The sequence below is a fragment of the Coprinopsis cinerea genome (genome assembly GCF_000182895.1).
Source record: "Coprinopsis cinerea okayama7#130 chromosome 7 map unlocalized cont3.7, whole genome shotgun sequence".
NCBI classification, from domain to species: Eukaryota; Fungi; Basidiomycota; class Agaricomycetes; order Agaricales; family Psathyrellaceae; genus Coprinopsis; species Coprinopsis cinerea.
In genome coordinates, this window is record NW_003307538.1 from 1,020,818 (window position 1) to 1,038,779 (window position 17,962).

The 17,962-nt window shown below is 51.4% G+C and overlaps 8 protein-coding genes across 8 annotated transcripts; 6 read left to right on the forward strand and 2 right to left on the reverse strand.

Moving 5' to 3' along the window:
* Nucleotides 1-222: 222 nt before the first annotated feature.
* CC1G_00784 (hypothetical protein) lies at nt 223-1,376 on the forward strand (the record flags this gene model as incomplete). Its single annotated transcript, XM_001831185.2, has 5 exons — nt 223-283; nt 349-450; nt 510-520; nt 587-1,074; nt 1,127-1,376. The coding sequence occupies 5 exons, from the start codon at nt 223-225 to the stop codon at nt 1,374-1,376; spliced, it is 912 nt and encodes a 303-aa protein (XP_001831237.2).
* A 579-nt stretch (nt 1,377-1,955) lies between these two features.
* Nucleotides 1,956-2,801, forward strand: CC1G_00785 (hypothetical protein; the record flags this gene model as incomplete). The annotated part of the gene is made up of 4 exons (XM_001831186.1): nt 1,956-2,016; nt 2,074-2,175; nt 2,232-2,242; nt 2,301-2,801. The coding sequence occupies 4 exons, from the start codon at nt 1,956-1,958 to the stop codon at nt 2,799-2,801; spliced, it is 675 nt and encodes a 224-aa protein (XP_001831238.1).
* A 777-nt stretch (nt 2,802-3,578) lies between these two features.
* CC1G_14812 (hypothetical protein) lies at nt 3,579-4,155 on the forward strand. The gene is made up of 2 exons (XM_002910787.1): nt 3,579-3,749; nt 3,806-4,155. Exons 1-2 carry the CDS (start codon nt 3,654-3,656, stop codon nt 3,869-3,871), a joined length of 162 nt encoding a protein of 53 aa, XP_002910833.1. The 5' UTR covers nt 3,579-3,653; the 3' UTR covers nt 3,872-4,155.
* A 210-nt stretch (nt 4,156-4,365) lies between these two features.
* Nucleotides 4,366-5,862, forward strand: CC1G_00786 (hypothetical protein; the record flags this gene model as incomplete). The annotated part of the gene is made up of 5 exons (XM_001831187.2): nt 4,366-4,553; nt 4,613-4,714; nt 4,770-4,780; nt 4,830-5,248; nt 5,316-5,862. The coding sequence occupies exons 1-5, from the start codon at nt 4,481-4,483 to the stop codon at nt 5,860-5,862; spliced, it is 1,152 nt and encodes a 383-aa protein (XP_001831239.2). The 5' UTR covers nt 4,366-4,480.
* Nucleotides 5,863-6,676: 814 nt separating this feature from the next.
* Nucleotides 6,677-7,978, forward strand: CC1G_00787 (hypothetical protein). Its single transcript, XM_001831188.2, has 8 exons — nt 6,677-6,727; nt 6,782-7,025; nt 7,091-7,150; nt 7,205-7,277; nt 7,346-7,386; nt 7,437-7,559; nt 7,623-7,671; nt 7,732-7,978. The coding sequence occupies exons 1-8, from the start codon at nt 6,721-6,723 to the stop codon at nt 7,885-7,887; spliced, it is 753 nt and encodes a 250-aa protein (XP_001831240.1). The 5' UTR covers nt 6,677-6,720; the 3' UTR covers nt 7,888-7,978.
* A 180-nt stretch (nt 7,979-8,158) lies between these two features.
* Nucleotides 8,159-9,595, reverse strand: CC1G_00788 (2-nitropropane dioxygenase). Its single transcript, XM_001831189.2, has 5 exons — nt 9,492-9,595; nt 9,324-9,429; nt 9,169-9,264; nt 8,448-9,094; nt 8,159-8,383 (listed from the first exon to the last, which is right to left on the reverse strand). The coding sequence occupies exons 1-5, from the start codon at nt 9,557-9,559 to the stop codon at nt 8,239-8,241; spliced, it is 1,062 nt and encodes a 353-aa protein (XP_001831241.1). The 5' UTR covers nt 9,560-9,595; the 3' UTR covers nt 8,159-8,238.
* Nucleotides 9,596-10,875: 1,280 nt separating this feature from the next.
* On the reverse strand, nt 10,876-12,441 carry CC1G_00789 (hypothetical protein; the record flags this gene model as incomplete). The annotated part of the gene is made up of 3 exons (XM_001831190.2): nt 10,876-11,825; nt 11,884-11,904; nt 11,973-12,441. The coding sequence occupies 3 exons, from the start codon at nt 12,439-12,441 to the stop codon at nt 10,876-10,878; spliced, it is 1,440 nt and encodes a 479-aa protein (XP_001831242.2).
* Nucleotides 12,442-15,278: 2,837 nt separating this feature from the next.
* CC1G_00790 (cytochrome P450 pHPah1) lies at nt 15,279-17,708 on the forward strand (the record flags this gene model as incomplete). The annotated part of the gene is made up of 12 exons (XM_001831191.2): nt 15,279-15,480; nt 15,541-15,649; nt 15,709-15,735; nt 15,792-15,974; nt 16,040-16,307; nt 16,432-16,561; nt 16,756-16,936; nt 16,999-17,021; nt 17,084-17,165; nt 17,236-17,367; nt 17,430-17,532; nt 17,589-17,708. The coding sequence occupies 12 exons, from the start codon at nt 15,279-15,281 to the stop codon at nt 17,706-17,708; spliced, it is 1,560 nt and encodes a 519-aa protein (XP_001831243.2).
* Between the last annotated feature and the right edge of the window lie 254 nt (nt 17,709-17,962).

The following is a 17,962-nucleotide window of genomic DNA, read 5'->3' on the forward strand; positions in this document are numbered from 1 at the left end:
CTGCGCCAAGCGCATCACCTTAATTGGCCTAATTAAGGACGCGCATCCGACGGAGCGCGTGAAAAATCCCCTCGCGAGCCACATTGACAACGACTGTGAAGGTTTTTCCTCCTCTACCTGGCACCTAGCTGGTCTTTGACGAACCTTCGCATTTCTGTTTGCACCTGGATATTCCTCAGTCGCCACCTCAAACGCCGATTGACAAAATTTCCCCTACAAAAAATGTCAGGACAGTGCGGAATTTGCTTGAACGACTACAGCGATCCAACCAGCATTCCATGCGGTGAGCATCTTTTTATCGGTCGTCTTTTCTGAATTAATTACGACGGTCTTGCGCCCGGATTACAGGGCATATCTACTGCTTTCGCTGCCTCAGCCAATACGCAAATGGGACCGTACACGAGGGTATGAGGGCTCCATGCCCAACTTGTCGTCAGGAATTCCATATCGGTATGTAAACTACACGACATCTCAGAAAATCATAGCCTGACTGGCCTTTCGATTTTTAGTTACTCCCGATGTGCGGTTCGACTCGGCGTTCCCTTCGAACGCAGAGCGCTAAACCCACTTTTTTCTTTGCTTATAGGCTAGGATGCTCCCAAGGAAGTTCCAGCCTTTCATCATGAACCACATGCGTCGGGTGTATATCACGCCCTCTGAAGACCAGCAGCGCCTCGTTCAAGAAAACGCGCGACTCCGGAACCAGGTTACCACCCTGCAGGTTTACGAAGAACAGATTCTGGCGCGAAGCAATCAGCAGCTTGAACAACTGGCTGAATCCCAAAGGAAGGAACGGGACGCTGGCCGTCTTATCCTCAAGCTCGAAAGCTTGGTAGCCGAGCTGGAGAAGCAGTTCTCAGTCACGGGCTCGACGCTGGAGCGAGAGAGGGACCACCTTCGAGCCAGGTTTGAGGATATGACAGAGGAGCTGGATAGGACGAACGAAAAGGTGGATAGGTTGAGACACGAGCGCAACAAAGCTCGCGCTCTGCTCGACACCGTACGGCAGGAGAACGACTACAGGAGGGATCTTGAGGAGGTCCTGACTGGTGAGCTTACGCAGGCACGTCGAGAGTAAGTGTCTCCCTTTCCATCTATCCGGACGTTCCCTGAACAATCTCTCCAGAAAAAAGCATTGGCAGCGCGAATACGAAGAGCTCAGTGGTGAATTAATGAGGAGAGTAAGGCATCGGACCGCAGCCCAATCCTCATCACCCGCCACCCGCTCCAATCCTGGTGTCGTGAACGCCGTTGCTGGATCCTCCTCACTGGGGACCAAGCGAGCTCGTAACGGAGATGGCTTGGGAATTGCAGGGGAAGCCGACTCTCGTACCTCCAGTTCTCAGCCCAGCAAGAAACAGCGACTTTCACAATAAAACTTCCGTTCATGAACAATTTTTTCAACTCGTCCATCTCGATCTAGTCGGAAATCCCTGGGTAGTCGCTGAAGACACAGCAAGTCTCTCGCATCATGGAACCGTTGAAGCTCGTGGTCGTTGACATTGTCTCTTCTCTCCTATTTGACATTATCGTAATTCCATATTTCTGCCTCTCCATTTCACACTTTTACTTTGAAGTAATATAAACTATCTGAATCCCATATAGTATCTATTCATCCCGTGTTGCTTTTGCTTCATCTCAATTTCTTTCACCGCGACTTTGGGTCCTTTTGACGGTTATATAGCTAAAATTTGGAATATATTCAACAGTTGAGGTACCCACATCTCACAATGGATCACGCCAAGTGCGATCTAGTCAGCGTTCGCGAATCCGAGAGCGCGCGAAAAGGGCGATTCCCCCGCTCGCCCTCGTCACGCAATGTTCTTTCTTACTTCTACGTGTTGCGCGTCAAAGGTCGCAGTTCCCTATCCGCGAGTCTTTTACTTCTAACACCAACCCTATTGACCACCCAAGCTCTACGTTAAGATCTTGAAAACAGCTCGCTCGCCGACAATATGACAGGACAGTGCTCAATCTGTTTGAACCCCTACCGAGACCCCATTTCTATTCCGTGCGGTTAGTCGGGGCATTGGGATGGGCGCGGACGTGAGCTGACGGACGCTGGACTGCCAGGCCATATATACTGCCTCGGATGCCTGAACGCTTACGCCAACGCACCTGCTCACGAGGGGTTGAAGGCCAGTTGCCCCACATGCCGTCAGGAATTCTATTTCGGTAAGTCCATTGGCCTTTTTCCAAACACGTTGACGCTGACCGTCTTTTGTTCAAAGTCACTCCCGACGTACGTGAATCGTGTCAATTCTAACCCCGGCCGGGCGCTTAATTATTGTACTCTCCAGGTCAGGATACTCCCAAGCAAATTCCACCCCTTCATTATGAACCACATGCGACGCGTCTACATTACACCATCGGAGGGGCAGCAAGAGCTCGTTCAGCAAAACGAACAGCTCCGGGCCCAGGTTGACAATCTGAAATCCCAAGAGGAGGAACTTTTGGCAAGGAACGACCGACTCAAAAGGCAGCGGGACTCATGCAAGCGGAAGGAGAGAGAAAACGCTCAAGAGAGGCAACAACTTGAACGCGAACTGGCGCAGGTGCGGAGGGAGCTAGAGGATGCCAGGCTTGTCTATACACAGGCAAGCAATGCAGCAGAAAGATTTCGCGACTACAACGCGCACCAAGAGGAAGAATTGTGTCAGTTGTCGGAGCTTGTTGACAGGTTGGCGCACGAAAGGGATGAAGCGGATGAATTAGCAAGAGCTGCAGCGCAGGAGAACGCAGTGCGGGCCAGGGCTCAGAGGGCATTGGAGGAACGGTTCAACCGGTGCATGCAGGAGTAAGTTCTCTATCCTGCCCTTCTGCGCCTGTGATGTGAAAATTTCTCGCTTCAGGAATAGGAACCTGAAGCGTAAACATGAAGAACTTGAAGCCGAATTAAACAAACTGCGAGAAGAGTCCCAGCCAAATGTCCGACGTCGAGAAGGCACCAAGCCAAAGGCCGTGGCCTCTCCTCCCCTCACTCGTGCGAGATCTCGAATGCTGTTCGCAGCAGAAAACTCTTCACAAGGGGCTAAACGATCGCGAATTAGGGCGGGCGCTGGTACCTCGAGCTCGACAGAAAGTGAAGCCCGTGTTTCGTCGACTTACCCTCGAAAAAAGGCCCGACTATCAGAACCCAGTGCGAGGGCGTCACCAAGACTCTCAGTTAAATCCAGGTCTTTGCGGCAGTCCTTAGGGAGCCGCTGAATTTCTCCCACTCCATCGGTCCTGCGGATGCTAATGTTACGCGCTCGACGCGTTCTCTTGTCCGCTCTGCTTCCATTCTTCACGATTTTTATAGTAACATTATATCCTTTTACAGTCTACTCGTCTTTTCTGACCTGTGCTCAAAAATTCGCGTTCTCTTCAACTTGTCCACCATTATAATAGGTTCTTGCTCCGTGTTTCTCGTACTCTTTGTACCATTCCACTAGGCCCCTATCTCAAACGCGTCCTCTCATTAATGTCACGCGGTTGTCCTAATAGTCGCGCCAAGCAACTTCAAAGCCGGCTTGATGAGGCGACCCGAACCGCGTGTGAATTCCAAGTCTTGAAGGCCCTGTCCCATCGTCGATCTTCACCTTTCCGTGAAGTGGGTGCTCCGTCTGCTTGGATTGCTTCAACGATCCTGTACGCATCCCTTTTCGTCTGTGATGGTCTATCTGTACCCGAATCCGCTGAAAAGGTTTGAGAACCGGAGCAGAAGCTCCTCGCGGAGGAACGGGAATCAGTCAAAGTACTGTGAACCAGTGAGCTGCAATGAAATTGTCTGATGAGTGCCATATAAGGCTGATGCTGCTATTAGAGGGTCGGAAGGAGTTGGAAAGAGAGTTTGACGATTGCTTATCTCCATCAATCACCGTTGAGTTGAACCCACGACATTCCAAGAATGGAACTCTTGAGCGCCTTTCGGTTGGCAAGACGGAACGTAGGGCTCTTAGGAAGGTTGGGTGAAATACAAGAAGGGAATTCTGGGAACGCTGGGCGACGTCAATATCAGGGAGGTGGAAGGTGAGATGGTAATGTTGTGGGGATGAGTTCGAGTCACATCGAAGAGGAACTCTTCGGCTGACCCTCTTACTAGCGCCCACTGGCCAATCTACAATTCCAGCCTGGTACACGCTTCTTTATGTTCTACATATGGCTTTAAACATCCATCTCTACCCCCGTACCTTGAACCAGGGGCCACATTGAGAGATGATCAGGCCCCCTAGGAACTAATTAAGCGGTGACGCGAGTCCTACCGAACGCGCCGCGTCCCGGTACCCACGCGCTGCGGTGATGATGGCTCGCGTGATGGTGGAAATCAGTGCCACACATTGCCCTTCGCCCTTTTTGTCTTTTTTGCCACTTTACTTGGATACCCTCACCTTCCCGACGACGTGGTAGGACTGTCGAACGTCTCTTTCTCGAACAAAAAGGGACTTTTCTACTAAAACTCGCTGGACGACAACGACGAACTTGAACGTTTTCGACAACAATGTCCGAGCCATTGTCAGGCCATTGCTCGATTTGCTTGAACGACTATAATGACCCTGTTTGCATTCCCTGTGGTGAGTTATGTGTCGACCTGGATGGGCGAATGTGATTCTGAGTTTGTTGTGCTCTGTAGGACATGTGTTCTGCTTTCCGTGTTTGACGGAATATGCCAATGGACCTGCTCATGAAGGCTTCACCGCTCCATGCCCAACCTGCCGCGCAGATTTCCACCTATGTTTGTAGCCACTCATTTGATACATGGATGGAAACTGATGTCTCTTCGTCTACAGTGACACCAGATGTAGGTTCCTTTCGTTCCCGGCGGCCACCCTATTGATTGTCTCCTTTAGCCTCGAGCCCTTCCAGCGAAATATCACCCATTCATATCCTCCCATCTTCGACGCCTCTTCTTCGATTTGACCCCACATGAAGAAACAGTCTCCCTTAAGCGACAGGTCAAGAAACTCAAGAAGGAGGTGGCCCAACTCATGGACGCCTGCGAAAGGCAGATGAACAGAGTCGCGGCACACAAAGAAGGCGAACGCAATCTTCGCCACCGTTTGGACAAGCTTCAAAACGACTACGACGAGCTTGCCACAGAACACGACGAACTTGTGGGGGATTTGGAGGAGGTGAAGGAAGAGCGGGACGCGTTGGCGGAGGAGAATGCGCGTTTGCGCGAGCTGTTGGAAACCGCGATTGAAAGAAAGGATGCCATTTTCGAGGAGAAGGAACGACTTGAAACCAAGAACGAGGAGCTGGAGGAAGAGTGAGTGGCATGTTCCTTGCGGTAAAACCTTTTAACCCATTCCAACTCATTCATTTCCGTCTCCTAGGATCGAGCTCACCACGCGTCGTGCCGAAGACTACAAAGCGAAGTATAGGCAAGCTAAATCACAGATTCAGGCATTGCAACGAGCCAAGGAGGAGGCAGAGGCCTCTGGCTCTCGTCGCAAGAGCTTTTTGGCACCACCAAGACTATTCAACTACGACGATTTCAACGCGGCGATGGAGAAGGAGCGGACTGCAAGGTCGGGTCGCCCCACTCCTGACAACACCCTCTATCCAGACGACTTTCTGACTCAATACCTTTGGGAAACCAGGGCCGCCCGGCAAGAGCGCGACCGCGAGGTGCAAGAGGCCGAGAGCAGCAGTCGCGCTGGCTCAGGACAGGAACAACCCCAGGTTTATGAACCGCCAGCACGGATACGGGTGAAGAGACCATTGCCACGTCGTTCAACACCTATGCAAGTGAGCTCTGCGGGACCTCAGTCTTCATCATCTCTACCGAGAAAGAGACCTCGATTGTCGGAGCCTGCTCGGTTGTCGAGTTCATTGGTCGAAGCGGAACCACAGGTGGCCGAAGATGATCTTTCGGAATGATTGGTTTTTTAGTGAAGTTCCGCAGGTAATTCACCTCCTTTCCTCTCTGATTTCAACGAATGTGCTGACGACTCGCAGGGTAATTGAAGGGATATTGGTGATCTTTCCGTAATATTATTGGTCTGGGGTGCCGCCCATAGAGCTAGACCCTCTCCGACGTCTTCCTTCGCGCCGTTACCCAAGACCCTCCGCTGCCTGCGACAGCTCCGATAGTCTGGTGCTCTCTCCCTTCCGTGTATACATATATTTAAGCTAAGGTATAAAGCTTTCGACCATTCTATGACTGATTTTCTCCTGCCATCCCTGCATGCAATGCCTCCACGATTTAAAGGCCGATGCCAAGTCGAGACAAACGACTTACCGGCCTTGCCTCCCATGCTCTTCTCATGGTGGCCTTTGACACAGATCTCAGAATCATAGGGGCCGTTTTGTTCTGTAGGATTCTCATTACCTACACGCCTCGAGCAACAGCAATCAGCACCGCGTCTGCTCTCGCGGAGTCTCTCTGTCTGTATATTTGACACCCTCCTTATTGCTGACTGCTGAGATAGAGGGGAAGGTAGTATTGAAGAAACCTCCCCTCATTTATTAAGGGGAGCAGCTACCCTCTGATGATAAGTCGGCCACAGTGCACAAGCGCCTAAGTACCTTGAGAGCGAATCTTGCTCGAGCGCTTACGTCTGCCGGACGCCCTTGTTCCGGCTCCGGGGAACGGATCAGACCCGGCAGGGTATGACGCCATTCGGCTTGCGTTTGCTCAGGGGCCTCGAGAGTCCGAGTCTCTGCAATCACCATCTGTTTCCCTTCAATTACAACCACGACGCTCACCGCCCTTGAAACCAAAAAACCAGAGATAGAATGACTAGTACGTCCAAACTCTGGAGTCAGAGAAACTACTGGTACTGAGACATCATTATAGCCCCTACTACAAGTTCTAAGACTGCCCTGTTGTTTGGAGCAACAGGCCAAGTTGGACAGCAACTCTTGCGAACTCTCTTGGGTACACCGTACTACACCAAAGTGGGAGAATATGGTCGACGCGTAACACCACAGGAGCAGATTGAGAGCAACGGAAAGGAGAAGCTCATGCAAGGAACTGTGGACTTTGAGACTGTGACCGACAAGGATTTGGGCGAGCAAAAGTGGGATGATGTCTTCATTTCGTGAGTGAGACCGTTGCCACCGTCAATGTGGAGGGCTTTGAACTGGCGCGTTGCTCGATGTTTAGGCTGGGAACGACACGCAAAAATGCCGGGAGTGCGGCCAACTTCGAGAAGATTGACAGAGAGTGAGTTGGTGTCTTGTGGTTGTTTCGTGGCTGATGCATGGTTGCTGTTGTTAGATACGTGATCAACGCTGCTAAGGCAGCGAAGAGCTCTGACCCGCAGAGTAATCAGAAGCTGCTCTACGTCTCTGTGAGTGTCAAGTCAGCCAATGAAGCAACTGTCTTCAAAGAATACTGAGCGTGTTCACATTACCATAGTCCACCGGAGCCAACTCGAAATCCCCATTCCTGTATCCTAAGTACGCCAGGCTCTATATTCTCACTTACTCTTTACTGACCCCATTATCAGGAGTAAAGGTCTGACAGAAGAAGGCCTCGCCAGGTTGGGTTACAGTGACACCATCATCTTCCGACCTGGTTTCCTCGCCGGTACGAAACGACCGGAAACGAGGCTAGCTGAGAGTATTTTCGGGTTAGTCCTCGTCTCAGATCTGCTCGCTTTTCAGCGATACTGACGGGTCCGTTCTCAACGTAGTGGATTTACGAGGCTTGCTTCATACGTCACTGATACCGTGGAGATCGAGGTATGCAGTCCTATCACCATCGACGACGCTAGCGCTGAGACTAACTCCTGGTCTGTGTAGATTTCCACTCTTGCAAAGGCAATGCTCGTAGCGTCGAAGCTCGGAAGTGAGGGCCTCCCGCCTGCGGCCGGGGCGACGAAAGTGAAGCTGGAGGATGGTACGACGTACACTGTCATCGGAAATGCAGGAGCCATTGCATTGGCCAAGCTGGAGTGAAGTGGGGGAACGATTTTTAGTGCTGTAATATAGTTTATCCGTATCATTTGCCTAGAACTAAGTAAGGTCTTCCGACAATATTAAGTGTTTGACGAACCATGAGCAGATGGACAGTTCTATCATATGCCTCATACTCCGCCAGTCAACCACATAATCACATCTCGAATTCACATGCTCCAGACGGCGCACTGTCGTGTTCAACTCGGACCAAATGAGATGTATCCAACCCATGCATTGAATTGACTATGTAGAACTACAGATGATGCATTTTAACCTCGATAAATATGCAGTGGTACAACAACGAAAGATGCGTTAAGCAAGAAATGTGGAATATAAAAGGTATAGGGTAAATTACAACTTGGCAGGTGGGCGAACCTTGACCAAAGAGGCGTTCTCCTCAAGGATGCGGGCGGCGTCGTTGACCATGTTGTCGACGATGACCTTGGCGGGGAGGATGTCGTGGATGACGGAGGCGACGCGACCCATGAGCCATGGTCTTTAAAAGGTAAAGCGTGTCAGGAATCGTGAACAGTGATTTGGTAGAAGAGACAGAAGCATACCGGGTCTCGGCGGAAATCTCGGGTCGCTTCTTGAGCTCCTCCTCGTGAGGAAGGATACCCTGAGAGGTGAGCCTCTTGATCTCGTCTCGTCGGTTCTCGTTCCAGTCCTCGACATAAGGGTTCCTCCTGACTCGCAGAGGTCGGCCGGTGTAGATGAGAGTGGTGACAGCGTCCTCGTAGCCAGCGCTCAACACGAGCTCCTTGTGCTTCTTGGGGGCACCAGCCTCAACGGAAGCAACGAACCTCGTGCCGACCCAGACGGCCTGGGCACCCCAAGCGAGGTTGGCAGCGAGTCCACGGCCGTCATAGACAGCACCAGCACCGATAACGTAGATGGGCTGGCCGGTGAGCTTGGACTTTTGGCCCTTGCAGATGTCGACGCAGGCGGGGATGAGGATGGAAGCGGGGATGTCACCGGTGTGTCCACCACCCTCACCGGCCTGGGCGCAGATGATGTCGCAGCCGGCGTCGATGGCCTTCTGGACGTGCTTGGGGTGGCCGACCATGTTCATGACGGGGATGCCGGCCTTGTGAAGCTCCTCGACGGCCCACTTGGGGGGAACGCCGACGGCGGAGACGAAGAGACGAGCCTTCTCCTCGATGATGATCTTGATGAGCTCAGGGAGTTGACCCTTGGTGTAGTCGTACTGTTGACAGTAAACGCGGACCCCGGTGAGAACTGCATCCAGGACAGGGCTGGGAACGTGCGGAGGTTACTTACGTTGGTCTTGCGAGCGCTACCGCCGACCTGGGGGAGCAAGAGGTCGACACCGAAGGGGCCGTTGGGATCCTTCAAGTTCTTCTTGATCTCAGCAATCTGAAGGAACAAACGTTTAAGCAAACTCGTTCGTATCGCTCCGGGAAGGCTAAACTCACCTGAGAGCGGAGCATCTTGGGGGTGTAGCCAATACCGCCCAAAACACCCATACCACCCGCATTGGTGACGGCAGCGGCGAGCTCAGGGCCAGCAGCAACGTTCATACTGTAGAACAAAACCAGATTAGCACAAGCGCTGTGAACATAATAAGCGAGAACTGAACGTACCCTGCAAGCAGGATGGGATGCTTGATGCCGAAGAGCTCAGTAATGGGGGTGGTAATGGTGGCCGTCATCGTCGTCGAGGGTGGGGAGGAGGATGTGGGTTTATGTCAAGGACAAGGAAGGAAGGACAAACAGCACGTCGCGACCTTTATAACATTGAGAAATGCATGATAATTCAAAGAACCGGTGTTTCAGCGACCGACATGGCCATGCGGCATCTCAAATGACCCGGTAGCCGGTTTCCCCTTTTTAGCATCACAACCAAATTCCCCCTGCTTTTTCCACAAGCACCGCTTGGTTTTCGCAACTTTTTACCCCGCATTTCATGGTTTCTGGAACAGAAGAATTTGGAAACAAAGTGGAGGTGGGGAAAGGTGCGAATGAAATTGGAATCCGTCCTGCGATGAACCAGGCACTCGCCCTGACGATCCGGACGCACTTTTCTCCCCTCCCAAAAAGTTCTTTAACTCTGGGTTTCCACGTATAAGTTTCGGGGAGAAGAGGAGCCAGTCAGTCCTAAACTGACAGATTTCAGGGATTCAATCCGTGGACGAGGAGAGGCGAAAACGTAACCTTTGAATTCGTCTGTACATTTCCAGGTCCTTCTCCAACCATCTCCCAGGGATTCAGGAAGTAACGTAGCCGGCGGCCAAGAGCATATGAATACCTTTACGCAGCGGCGGGACGAGCATAAAGTAAACGAGAACGAAGTGATATGGAGAGCAACGCCACGGACGACTCGCAACTCCTAAGCACTGACCATGTGTTCGTACTCTTGACGTGCCTCCTGTCGAAACGGGCCTGTCAATTTAGGGGCTGTCCATTCAAACAAGATTAGCGCCCAATAACGGCAACTTCGCTATCAGAATGGCCGGTATTTGCTTTAAAGTCTACGGCAGCCGCGCAGTCAAACGACCTCGAGGCCCACGATGGGTTGACCAGCTGACTCTTTTGCACATTGATTCGACCGGCACCGTCGAAGACCGAGCGTAAAGGCCTAGGAACCGACGGCACTGGCGTCCAACCCAAACTGGAGTGGAGTAGACACTATCATGGATGCAGCTATGGCGTAAAGTGTTACTAGACAACAACGATCGTAGAAAGGTATTAAGAGAGCGACAGCAGCAAACGACAATGCAAACTGGGATAGCAAAAACTGTATGTGATGAGGAATTAATCATGAATATGCAAGAGAGGATGGGGAGAGCTAGAGGAGGTATAAACGAGAGGCAAGGGATGTGACCATGGGGTGATTACAGAAAGAGAAAGGAAAGGTGAATAAGGAGGGTGGGTATGCAGAAATGCGAATGTCCGTGTAAAAAGTTCCAGCCTGCCAGCGAGGTATATTGGATAGAAAGGATTGCAGAAGGTCGAAATGGGCGGGATTTTATGACGGAGGTTTGTCTTGCTTTTCTTGTTCCTCCTTCTCAGCGGCTTCTCTACCCGCCGAGCGCATCATCCTTCTCAACCTCGCCAGTTCCTCCTCCAGCACCTTTGCCGTCTTCACCGCCTTGTCGGTTTCCTGATTGCTCTTCTCCAACTCCTCCCTCATCTTGGCAATCTCGTCCGACCACATCTGTTCCACTTCCTTGTTCTTCACCTCATCCTGCTTTTTCAACTTCTCCAGGTCCTCCCGAGCCTTTTCAGCTTTCTTGAGCTCCTGCACCAATTGCTTGTAATCTTTAGCAATCTTCTCCCCTTCAGCCTTCCACTTCGCCTCGCGTTTGTTGATCTCCTCGCGTAGCCGATCAGTGTCACGTTTCCACGACTCTACCATGCCCTTGATACTATCCCTCAACGTGATATACTCCCGTTCAGACTTGGACGACAAAGCGGTCGACTCTGCTAAGGCCGCTTCCATCTCCCGCAACGTCTTCTTCGAAGTAGTTGTCTCCGACTTGAGCTGTTGCTTCAGCGCGGCAGCCTCCGCTTCTGCCTTCCGTGCCCTCTCCAACACCTCCTGCAACAATCTCTCCTTCCTCGCCACCACATTATTCAAACCTTCGTTCTCTAATCTCAGTCGTTCTCTAGACTCTTTGAGATCCTCGGTCGTTCGTGTAAGTTGTGAGACGGTTCGTTGGGAGAGGCGGAGTTGCGATTTGGTGTGTTCTAGGGCATTGCGGGCGTTGACAACGCCGGTTTGGAGGTCGGCGAGGACTTTGGTCGTGTTACCCGGCGTAAATGACAGGCGCTTTGAAGGAGAGGCGACGGCGGTTATGGAAGAGGTGGAAGTGTCGGCGTTGGAGTGGCCGTCGAGGGATATTGACTTGCTAGTCGGGGACGGGCGGGGAGGCGTTACTGAATTTTGGCTATCGTCGGCGAGTAACCGTGCATTGCCTAGAACACTCCGTAATGAGTTATAAAGATAATGGAACCATAGCCAGGTGGAGCTCACCGACAGAAGAGATAGGTATTCCTGACAGTGGCGAACAGGGCATGTTAGCCTCAAGGACAGATGTGCCGTAAAGACCAGCGGCGACTCACGAGAGAGAGTACGAGTTGGACTTGGTGCCCGTTTAGCTTGAGGACTGCCATTCTGGAAGGGTACGCCCTCCCGGATGACCCCATTCTCTGAATCGTGGTGGTGTCCCATAGAGGAATCCGTCCGCTTGGGGAGAGGCAGGTTCGAGTCGGGTCCGGCCAGATCATGTAGTACGTCATAACTCGACCGTCGTTTCATCTTGAATGCCGCCGTCGACGTTGTCGGTGAGGTGGACGGAGAACCAGGCGCTACGAATGATGACGGCGGTGGTCCGCTCGATGACATGGACAAGGAGGATGACGATACATGTCGTGGTGAGCTTGTATAAGAGGAGGGTGGGTACATGTCGAGATTGTCGTTAAGTTCTTCTCGTAGGTCTGATGGGTATGGTCGTGGTCCTACACGGACAAAGTTTTCGAGGTTCTGGAGTTGGGCTTGTTGTTGGCGGATGGAGTGCTTCAAACTTGACATCTGGTTTCGGACGGCAACTGTAAATGAATCCCACATGTCAGTTCCGTGACACGATAGGCGAGGGTTCAAGGGTTCAAGCTAAACGACGGCGCCCTCCTGTAGAAGTGACCAATGTAGCGGCGAAGACTCACCAGGACTGTCCAACGAGAAGGAAGGACTGTGTGTTCGAAACGAACCGCGCGATGAGGGTCTGGACAGTGATCTACTATCTCGAGACCCCTTCTGCGGCGTAAGGTGTGTTGAATTTCGCGTAGTTACGTCAGGCAACGATAAATTTGAGCTTCGAGCTGGAGAGGACGATCCAAGGAGTGGATGTGGTTGGCGCGGACTGTTGTTAACGCTGCTGTTGCGAATATGGATATTATTATTGCTATTATTCAAAGGAATAGGAATTGGCGTTGTCGAGCTGGGAGACATTCAAATGTCGTGTCACGACTACTGTTCCTTGATATTGCTCCTGTTGAAAACCTGTAATCGTTGTAGTTGGATTACGGTTGGTCCAGAGCCCCAAACTGGACAAGCCCTAAGCTTAAACGGTGCACTGTTGATCGAGAGGTGCTTCGCGAGCCAAAAGTGGTGATTGGAACGCGTTTAGGGAGGAAAAAAGGGTTGAAAACGTTATGGATCCAGCAGGGCTTGGGATCCAAGTGGACTGGATCGCGCTACCTGGATTATACAGGCTGATGACGGTGTTCACGGAAACTCGCACAGCGCCAGGCCCAACAGGCACGAATCAACTCTCGCTTTGTCCCTGTTTGCTTTCCAAGCTGCTGGTCACATGGCAACGGTGGCGGTGCTCGTCTCCAAGCTCCGAACTTGTCCTCGAACGGATTTCAGCAAGGCTCCTGTCAATAGATTTACGATCCTCTGGAATCCAAAGTCTAATCGCTGGAGGTAAACGAGGGTATTTGCAGTGATTCCATAGCCAATGTCATTCGACAGCAGGTTTTCCATTTCCATTAACGGTGGAATCGCTCTTTTTCTCTCCCCGCCATTGGTCTATGCTCGGCGAGTCAGGAAGCTGGATATCGTCCTCGGACCTGCCAGGCACATATCTGGTTTGGGATCACATTAACCGTGGCACACAGGGAAAACTGTTCACCTTTCTAATTGCTCACCGTTGTAGCTCTGTAGGCCTTCGGTATCCTTCGGCGAATCGAGCGCGGGTTGCGTTCGACCTTCAGAATGCCGACACTGACGCCGGGGTGTTATGCATCTCAAGGCGCACTAACGTCATTTCTCGCTATCCCTCGGCCCAATCTACCGCGAGCTGCGAGGCACCATTCCACGAGCAAAGCGTCCCTGTATCCTCTCCATTGCGGCCCGACCCTGAGGCCCTCGTTCTTGTTTCACTGGTTCGGTTCCTGTGCGATGATAGCCTATGCCACCAGGACGACCTCGGTCGATGTTTTCTCCAGTAACGATTCGAAACGCAGGGGAAAAATTGAGTCTTGGCTATCTGCCTGGAAGGCTACGTCTGCGGCGCCGTCGACATCAGGACGAGAAACAACGGCCTCAGTGGGTGGGTTTGTTCCGCTTCTCTGCCCTGGCGAAATCTAAGCTGAATCATTCTGAATTAGCATTTCCCCTTCCAATGAGCTCTTGGCTCCATCGGTCCGAAAAGCTTCTCCAGACTATCCCAGATTCCATGCAGTTGGTCTCTGGTCTCTGCTGTGGTCTCTCACAGGGCCATAAGCCCAGAGGAGATTGCCGCAAGGTGAATATATTCGAATGGCCTCTCATTGGTTCCGCCTCAGAGCGCTCGGGCACTTTGGGAGCAAACCAGGTACTCCCCGTCCGCATGATCTTTCTCTCGTCTCGTCACGATAGGCAACGGTGGTCAAGGGTTCGCTGGGTCTGGGATATCGCTATTATTAACAAAAGAATACACGAGGCTGGCGGCACTGTCTAGCTTGCAGGTTTCCCTTGCAGGAACTCAGCCTGTCCTCATGGTCAAGCTATGACGCAAACTTTTCATTCAACCTTGACAGCTACGCCTTGCTGCAGTTAGACTTGGACCTGCTGCACACAGCGTACACCTATCACTCGAGCTCACCTCCGGTGCGTTTAGACCATTTACCTTTGGGATATCACATTCAGGCGTATGATTTTTCCATTGTAGGGTCTAGCGACGCTGTGTTGAATGGGATCAATCAATATATCCGTAAAGCAAGCTCCGGGGAAGAGCAAATCTTATCTGCACAAGTCTGATTCCTGATTATGATCCGCTCCCTCTCTTCCCGTGGTTCCAACCTTTGTAGCAGGTCCAGCGGAATGTTGGATTCCTCTGAAACCGAATGTCGACCATATTCGCTTCTAATTCGAGCTCTTTCTCCATGGTACAATTTGCTCAGATGAGGTTCTACTACTTACACCGGCACTCAGATCGGACAGATTCAACCTTCACGGGCCAGGGCTCGTCCGGCCTTTCCCCTTTGAGGAGGCAAAGGTCCATAACTCTACTGGCCGGTCCTGGGTATGCCCTGTCAACGCGTAGCAAGTTCGAACACCACGGCCAGGCGGTCACTGGCCTTCTCGCTATGCACACAATGTTCGGTAGATGAGGTCTACCGCACGAGACGGTAAAGAATACAGTCAATTTGATCAAGACAATACGCCCTTTCTGTGTTGATCTCTTGGACTCTGTGGCCGGCGATACCATCTGGATCGATGGTGCACCGGGATGCCCACAGGATGGCAAATACCGGTGAATCATAATTTATGATTATTCTTGGAACCTGTGTCCTCCCCGGCCAGAGAGACTCGACGGTATAAATTCACGGCAACGAATTCCATTGCCCCTCAGATTGTTCCTCAGTCATCCAACTTCCATCCTCATGACTTCTGAACATCATATCCAACTCGCTCTTCTTCTCTATGGTTTCGTCGTTGTCGTGTTTCTGTTCCTACGATATCGTCTCCGTCCCTCTCACCCGCTTCCACCCTCACCACCTGGCTCCTTTCCGTTGATTGGCCACATGCTCATCCTCCCCCACAAGGACGAATGGATCACCTATCGTCAATGGGGTGCAGACCTTGGTGGGCGCTTTCAATCTCTCTTCTCCCGCTACGCTTGCTGACTGCGTGGCGTGTGTTTAGATACAGGCATTCTTTACATGAACGTCCTTGGAAAGAAGTTCCTTGTCATTAATGACTTCGAAGTTGCAAAGCAATTGCTAGACTGTCGCTCCTCTCGATATTCCGGGCGGTAAGCCTTATCGTCCCCTTCACCTTTCCCAAGAGATTGACTTCTATCCCATATGTTAGCCCATCATTTGTTATGGCAAATGAACTGTAAGTGTCTCTCTCCTTCCATCCGTCTAATATTTAATGTCCCCCACATCGTTTAGAATGGGTTGGGACTGGCCAATGCCCACCCTCTCCTGTAACCAGAAATGGAAGAATCAACGACGAATGTTCGCTAAACATCTCGGGCCGGCTTCCTTCCACCAACCTCGAATCCTCGAGTTCGTGCGCGCCACTCTTCCCCGGTTGGTTCGAGATCCAGATGGACTCGAGAGTCATTTCAAGCCGTGAGCTTCTTGCTTTATTACCACTCCACCAGCCAGAGATCTGAAACGGGATCTTGCGATCACAGGATGGTAGCGGGAATTATCTTCTCGTTGGCCTACGGTATCCAGACCGGAGAAGCATCCGTCGACGCCAATATCAACCTCGCCCAAGACGCCCTCGAGTGTTTCTTGGATGCTTCCAATCCAGGCAAGCATCTCGTCAACATGATTCCCGCTCTCAAGCACCTTCCCGAATGGCTTCCCGGTTCTAGCCTCCATCGCGTAGCCAGGCAGGGTCGGGAAACCATGTACCGACTGCTACACGTTCCCTTTCGTCAAGCTCAGAAAGAAATTGTGAGAACCCGTTCACTTAATCTTTTCGCCCTGGCCCTTTCATTTGCTACACTGCATTTTTCATGATGTATATGAGTCACTGATATAGCTACCTTCTCACCAATGGGAACATCATAACTTTCAGGCGGAAGGAATCGCACGCCCCTCGCTGGTTTCCAAAGTCTTGGATGGAATACAAGACGGATCGACGTATGGAGACCCTGCCGAAGAGACCATCCAGACCTTGAAGGAGCTCGCGGCCGTACTATTTTCAGGTATGCCAATGCTTCTCTTTCCTTCCCCCTCGCAGTCGATTTAAACATTGTGCTCGGCGGGGGTTTCCGTTAAAGATTTCACGCTAACTCTTTTTTTTCATCCATGTTTGGCCCTCCTTGTTGTTCTCGCCTTCGCTTGCACTGGCTGTGATGCGCCCCTCTCGTGTTCGCACTCCGTCACGTGTCACTTCCAGCCGGCTTTGATACGACATATGCATCGATCGCGCATTTCTTCCGGGCGATGGCGCAGTATCCCGATGTGCAGAGGAAGGTTCAAGAAGAGCTAAGCGCCGTGATCGAGCCTGGGCGCTTACCTGGATTCGCCGATGAACCGCGTCTTCCTTACCTTGTAGCCACGATAAAAGAAGTCACCAGGTAGGTTATCGGCCTTTCCATCCACCGTCATGGATGTCCTAACTATTAGATTCATTTACTAGATGCTACCCTGTATCAAGCACAGGTATGAGCAACGTCATCGCACCGCGTTTACACCGAGGACTGACTGACAATTAATGCGAACAGGCATCCCGCACATGTGCACAGATGATGACGTCTTTGAAGGATACATAATCCCTAAACACACCGTTATCCTTCCGAACTTGAGGTCAGTGGCTCTTCACCTCTTCTGCTGTACAGGAGGAATGTGACAACTGACAAGAGTGGTGATACTCAAGAATGATGATGGCCGATCCAATTGCGTATCCCGACCCGGAGCAGTTTCGCCCAGAGCGCTTTTTGCTTCCTTCCGGGCAGCTAAATCCACACGTCCGAGATCCCTACAGTATTGCTTTTGGCTTTGGTAAAAGGTCAGTTTCATCATAGCCGGTGGTAATGTTCTTGGACTCATATCACCTTAGAATGTGCCCAGGCTATCGAATGGCACACTCAACGCTGTTCATCACTGCAGCGACTGTATTGTCGTTGTTCGAAATGAAAAGCCAGAAAACTTCAAGGTCATTACCGACGACCTCGTAAGTGCTGGAGCAGCCTTTTGTTATCGTTGTCCAAATGTTCATGGCTACTTCAGAAACAGAAATCCGGATCTGAAAGGCTGCATCATTTCGCGGCGCTGACGGCGAAACGAACTGATCCCGTTCTAGTTTCCTTTTCCGTTCTACTCTGTATGCGTTCTACTCTGGATGAATAACGTTTAATGTAGCCATAGTCAGATTACTCAAGTTGTATCATAGCCCACGTGTATTAACCACGTTCCTACTAGTATTCAATATTTTTCTTACGACATGTTGTTCGCCCCCATCCACCTTTCAACAGTCACCATGTCTCAAGCATCCCGCCTGATCTTTCGGAACAGTGTCACTCGTGTAAAATTGCCCTAACCAATACATGAAAGCAGTAGATAAAAGCATGATGACCATAAGTAATAAATGCACAACTTGATAA

Excerpts from the sequence above, each read along its gene's own strand:
- CC1G_14812 (XM_002910787.1), top strand. The coding sequence starts at position 3,654 with ATGGTCTATCTGTACCCGAATCCGCTGAAAAGGTTTGAGAACCGGAGC. Across the intron at positions 3,750-3,805 it reads AGTCAAAGTACTGTGAACCA|AGGGTCGGAAGGAGTTGGAA; the intron begins GTGAGCTGCAAT and ends TGCTGCTATTAG.
- CC1G_00787 (XM_001831188.2), top strand. Across the intron at positions 7,026-7,090 it reads TGGGATGATGTCTTCATTTC|GCTGGGAACGACACGCAAAA; the intron begins GTGAGTGAGACC and ends CTCGATGTTTAG. Across the intron at positions 7,151-7,204 it reads TTCGAGAAGATTGACAGAGA|ATACGTGATCAACGCTGCTA; the intron begins GTGAGTTGGTGT and ends TGCTGTTGTTAG.
- CC1G_00788 (XM_001831189.2), bottom strand. The coding sequence starts at position 9,559 with ATGACGGCCACCATTACCACCCCCATTACTGAGCTCTTCGGCATCAAG. Across the intron at positions 9,265-9,323 it reads CCAAGATGCTCCGCTCTCAG|ATTGCTGAGATCAAGAAGAA; the intron begins GTGAGTTTAGCC and ends TTGTTCCTTCAG. Across the intron at positions 9,095-9,168 it reads GTAGCGCTCGCAAGACCAAC|TACGACTACACCAAGGGTCA; the intron begins GTAAGTAACCTC and ends TACTGTCAACAG.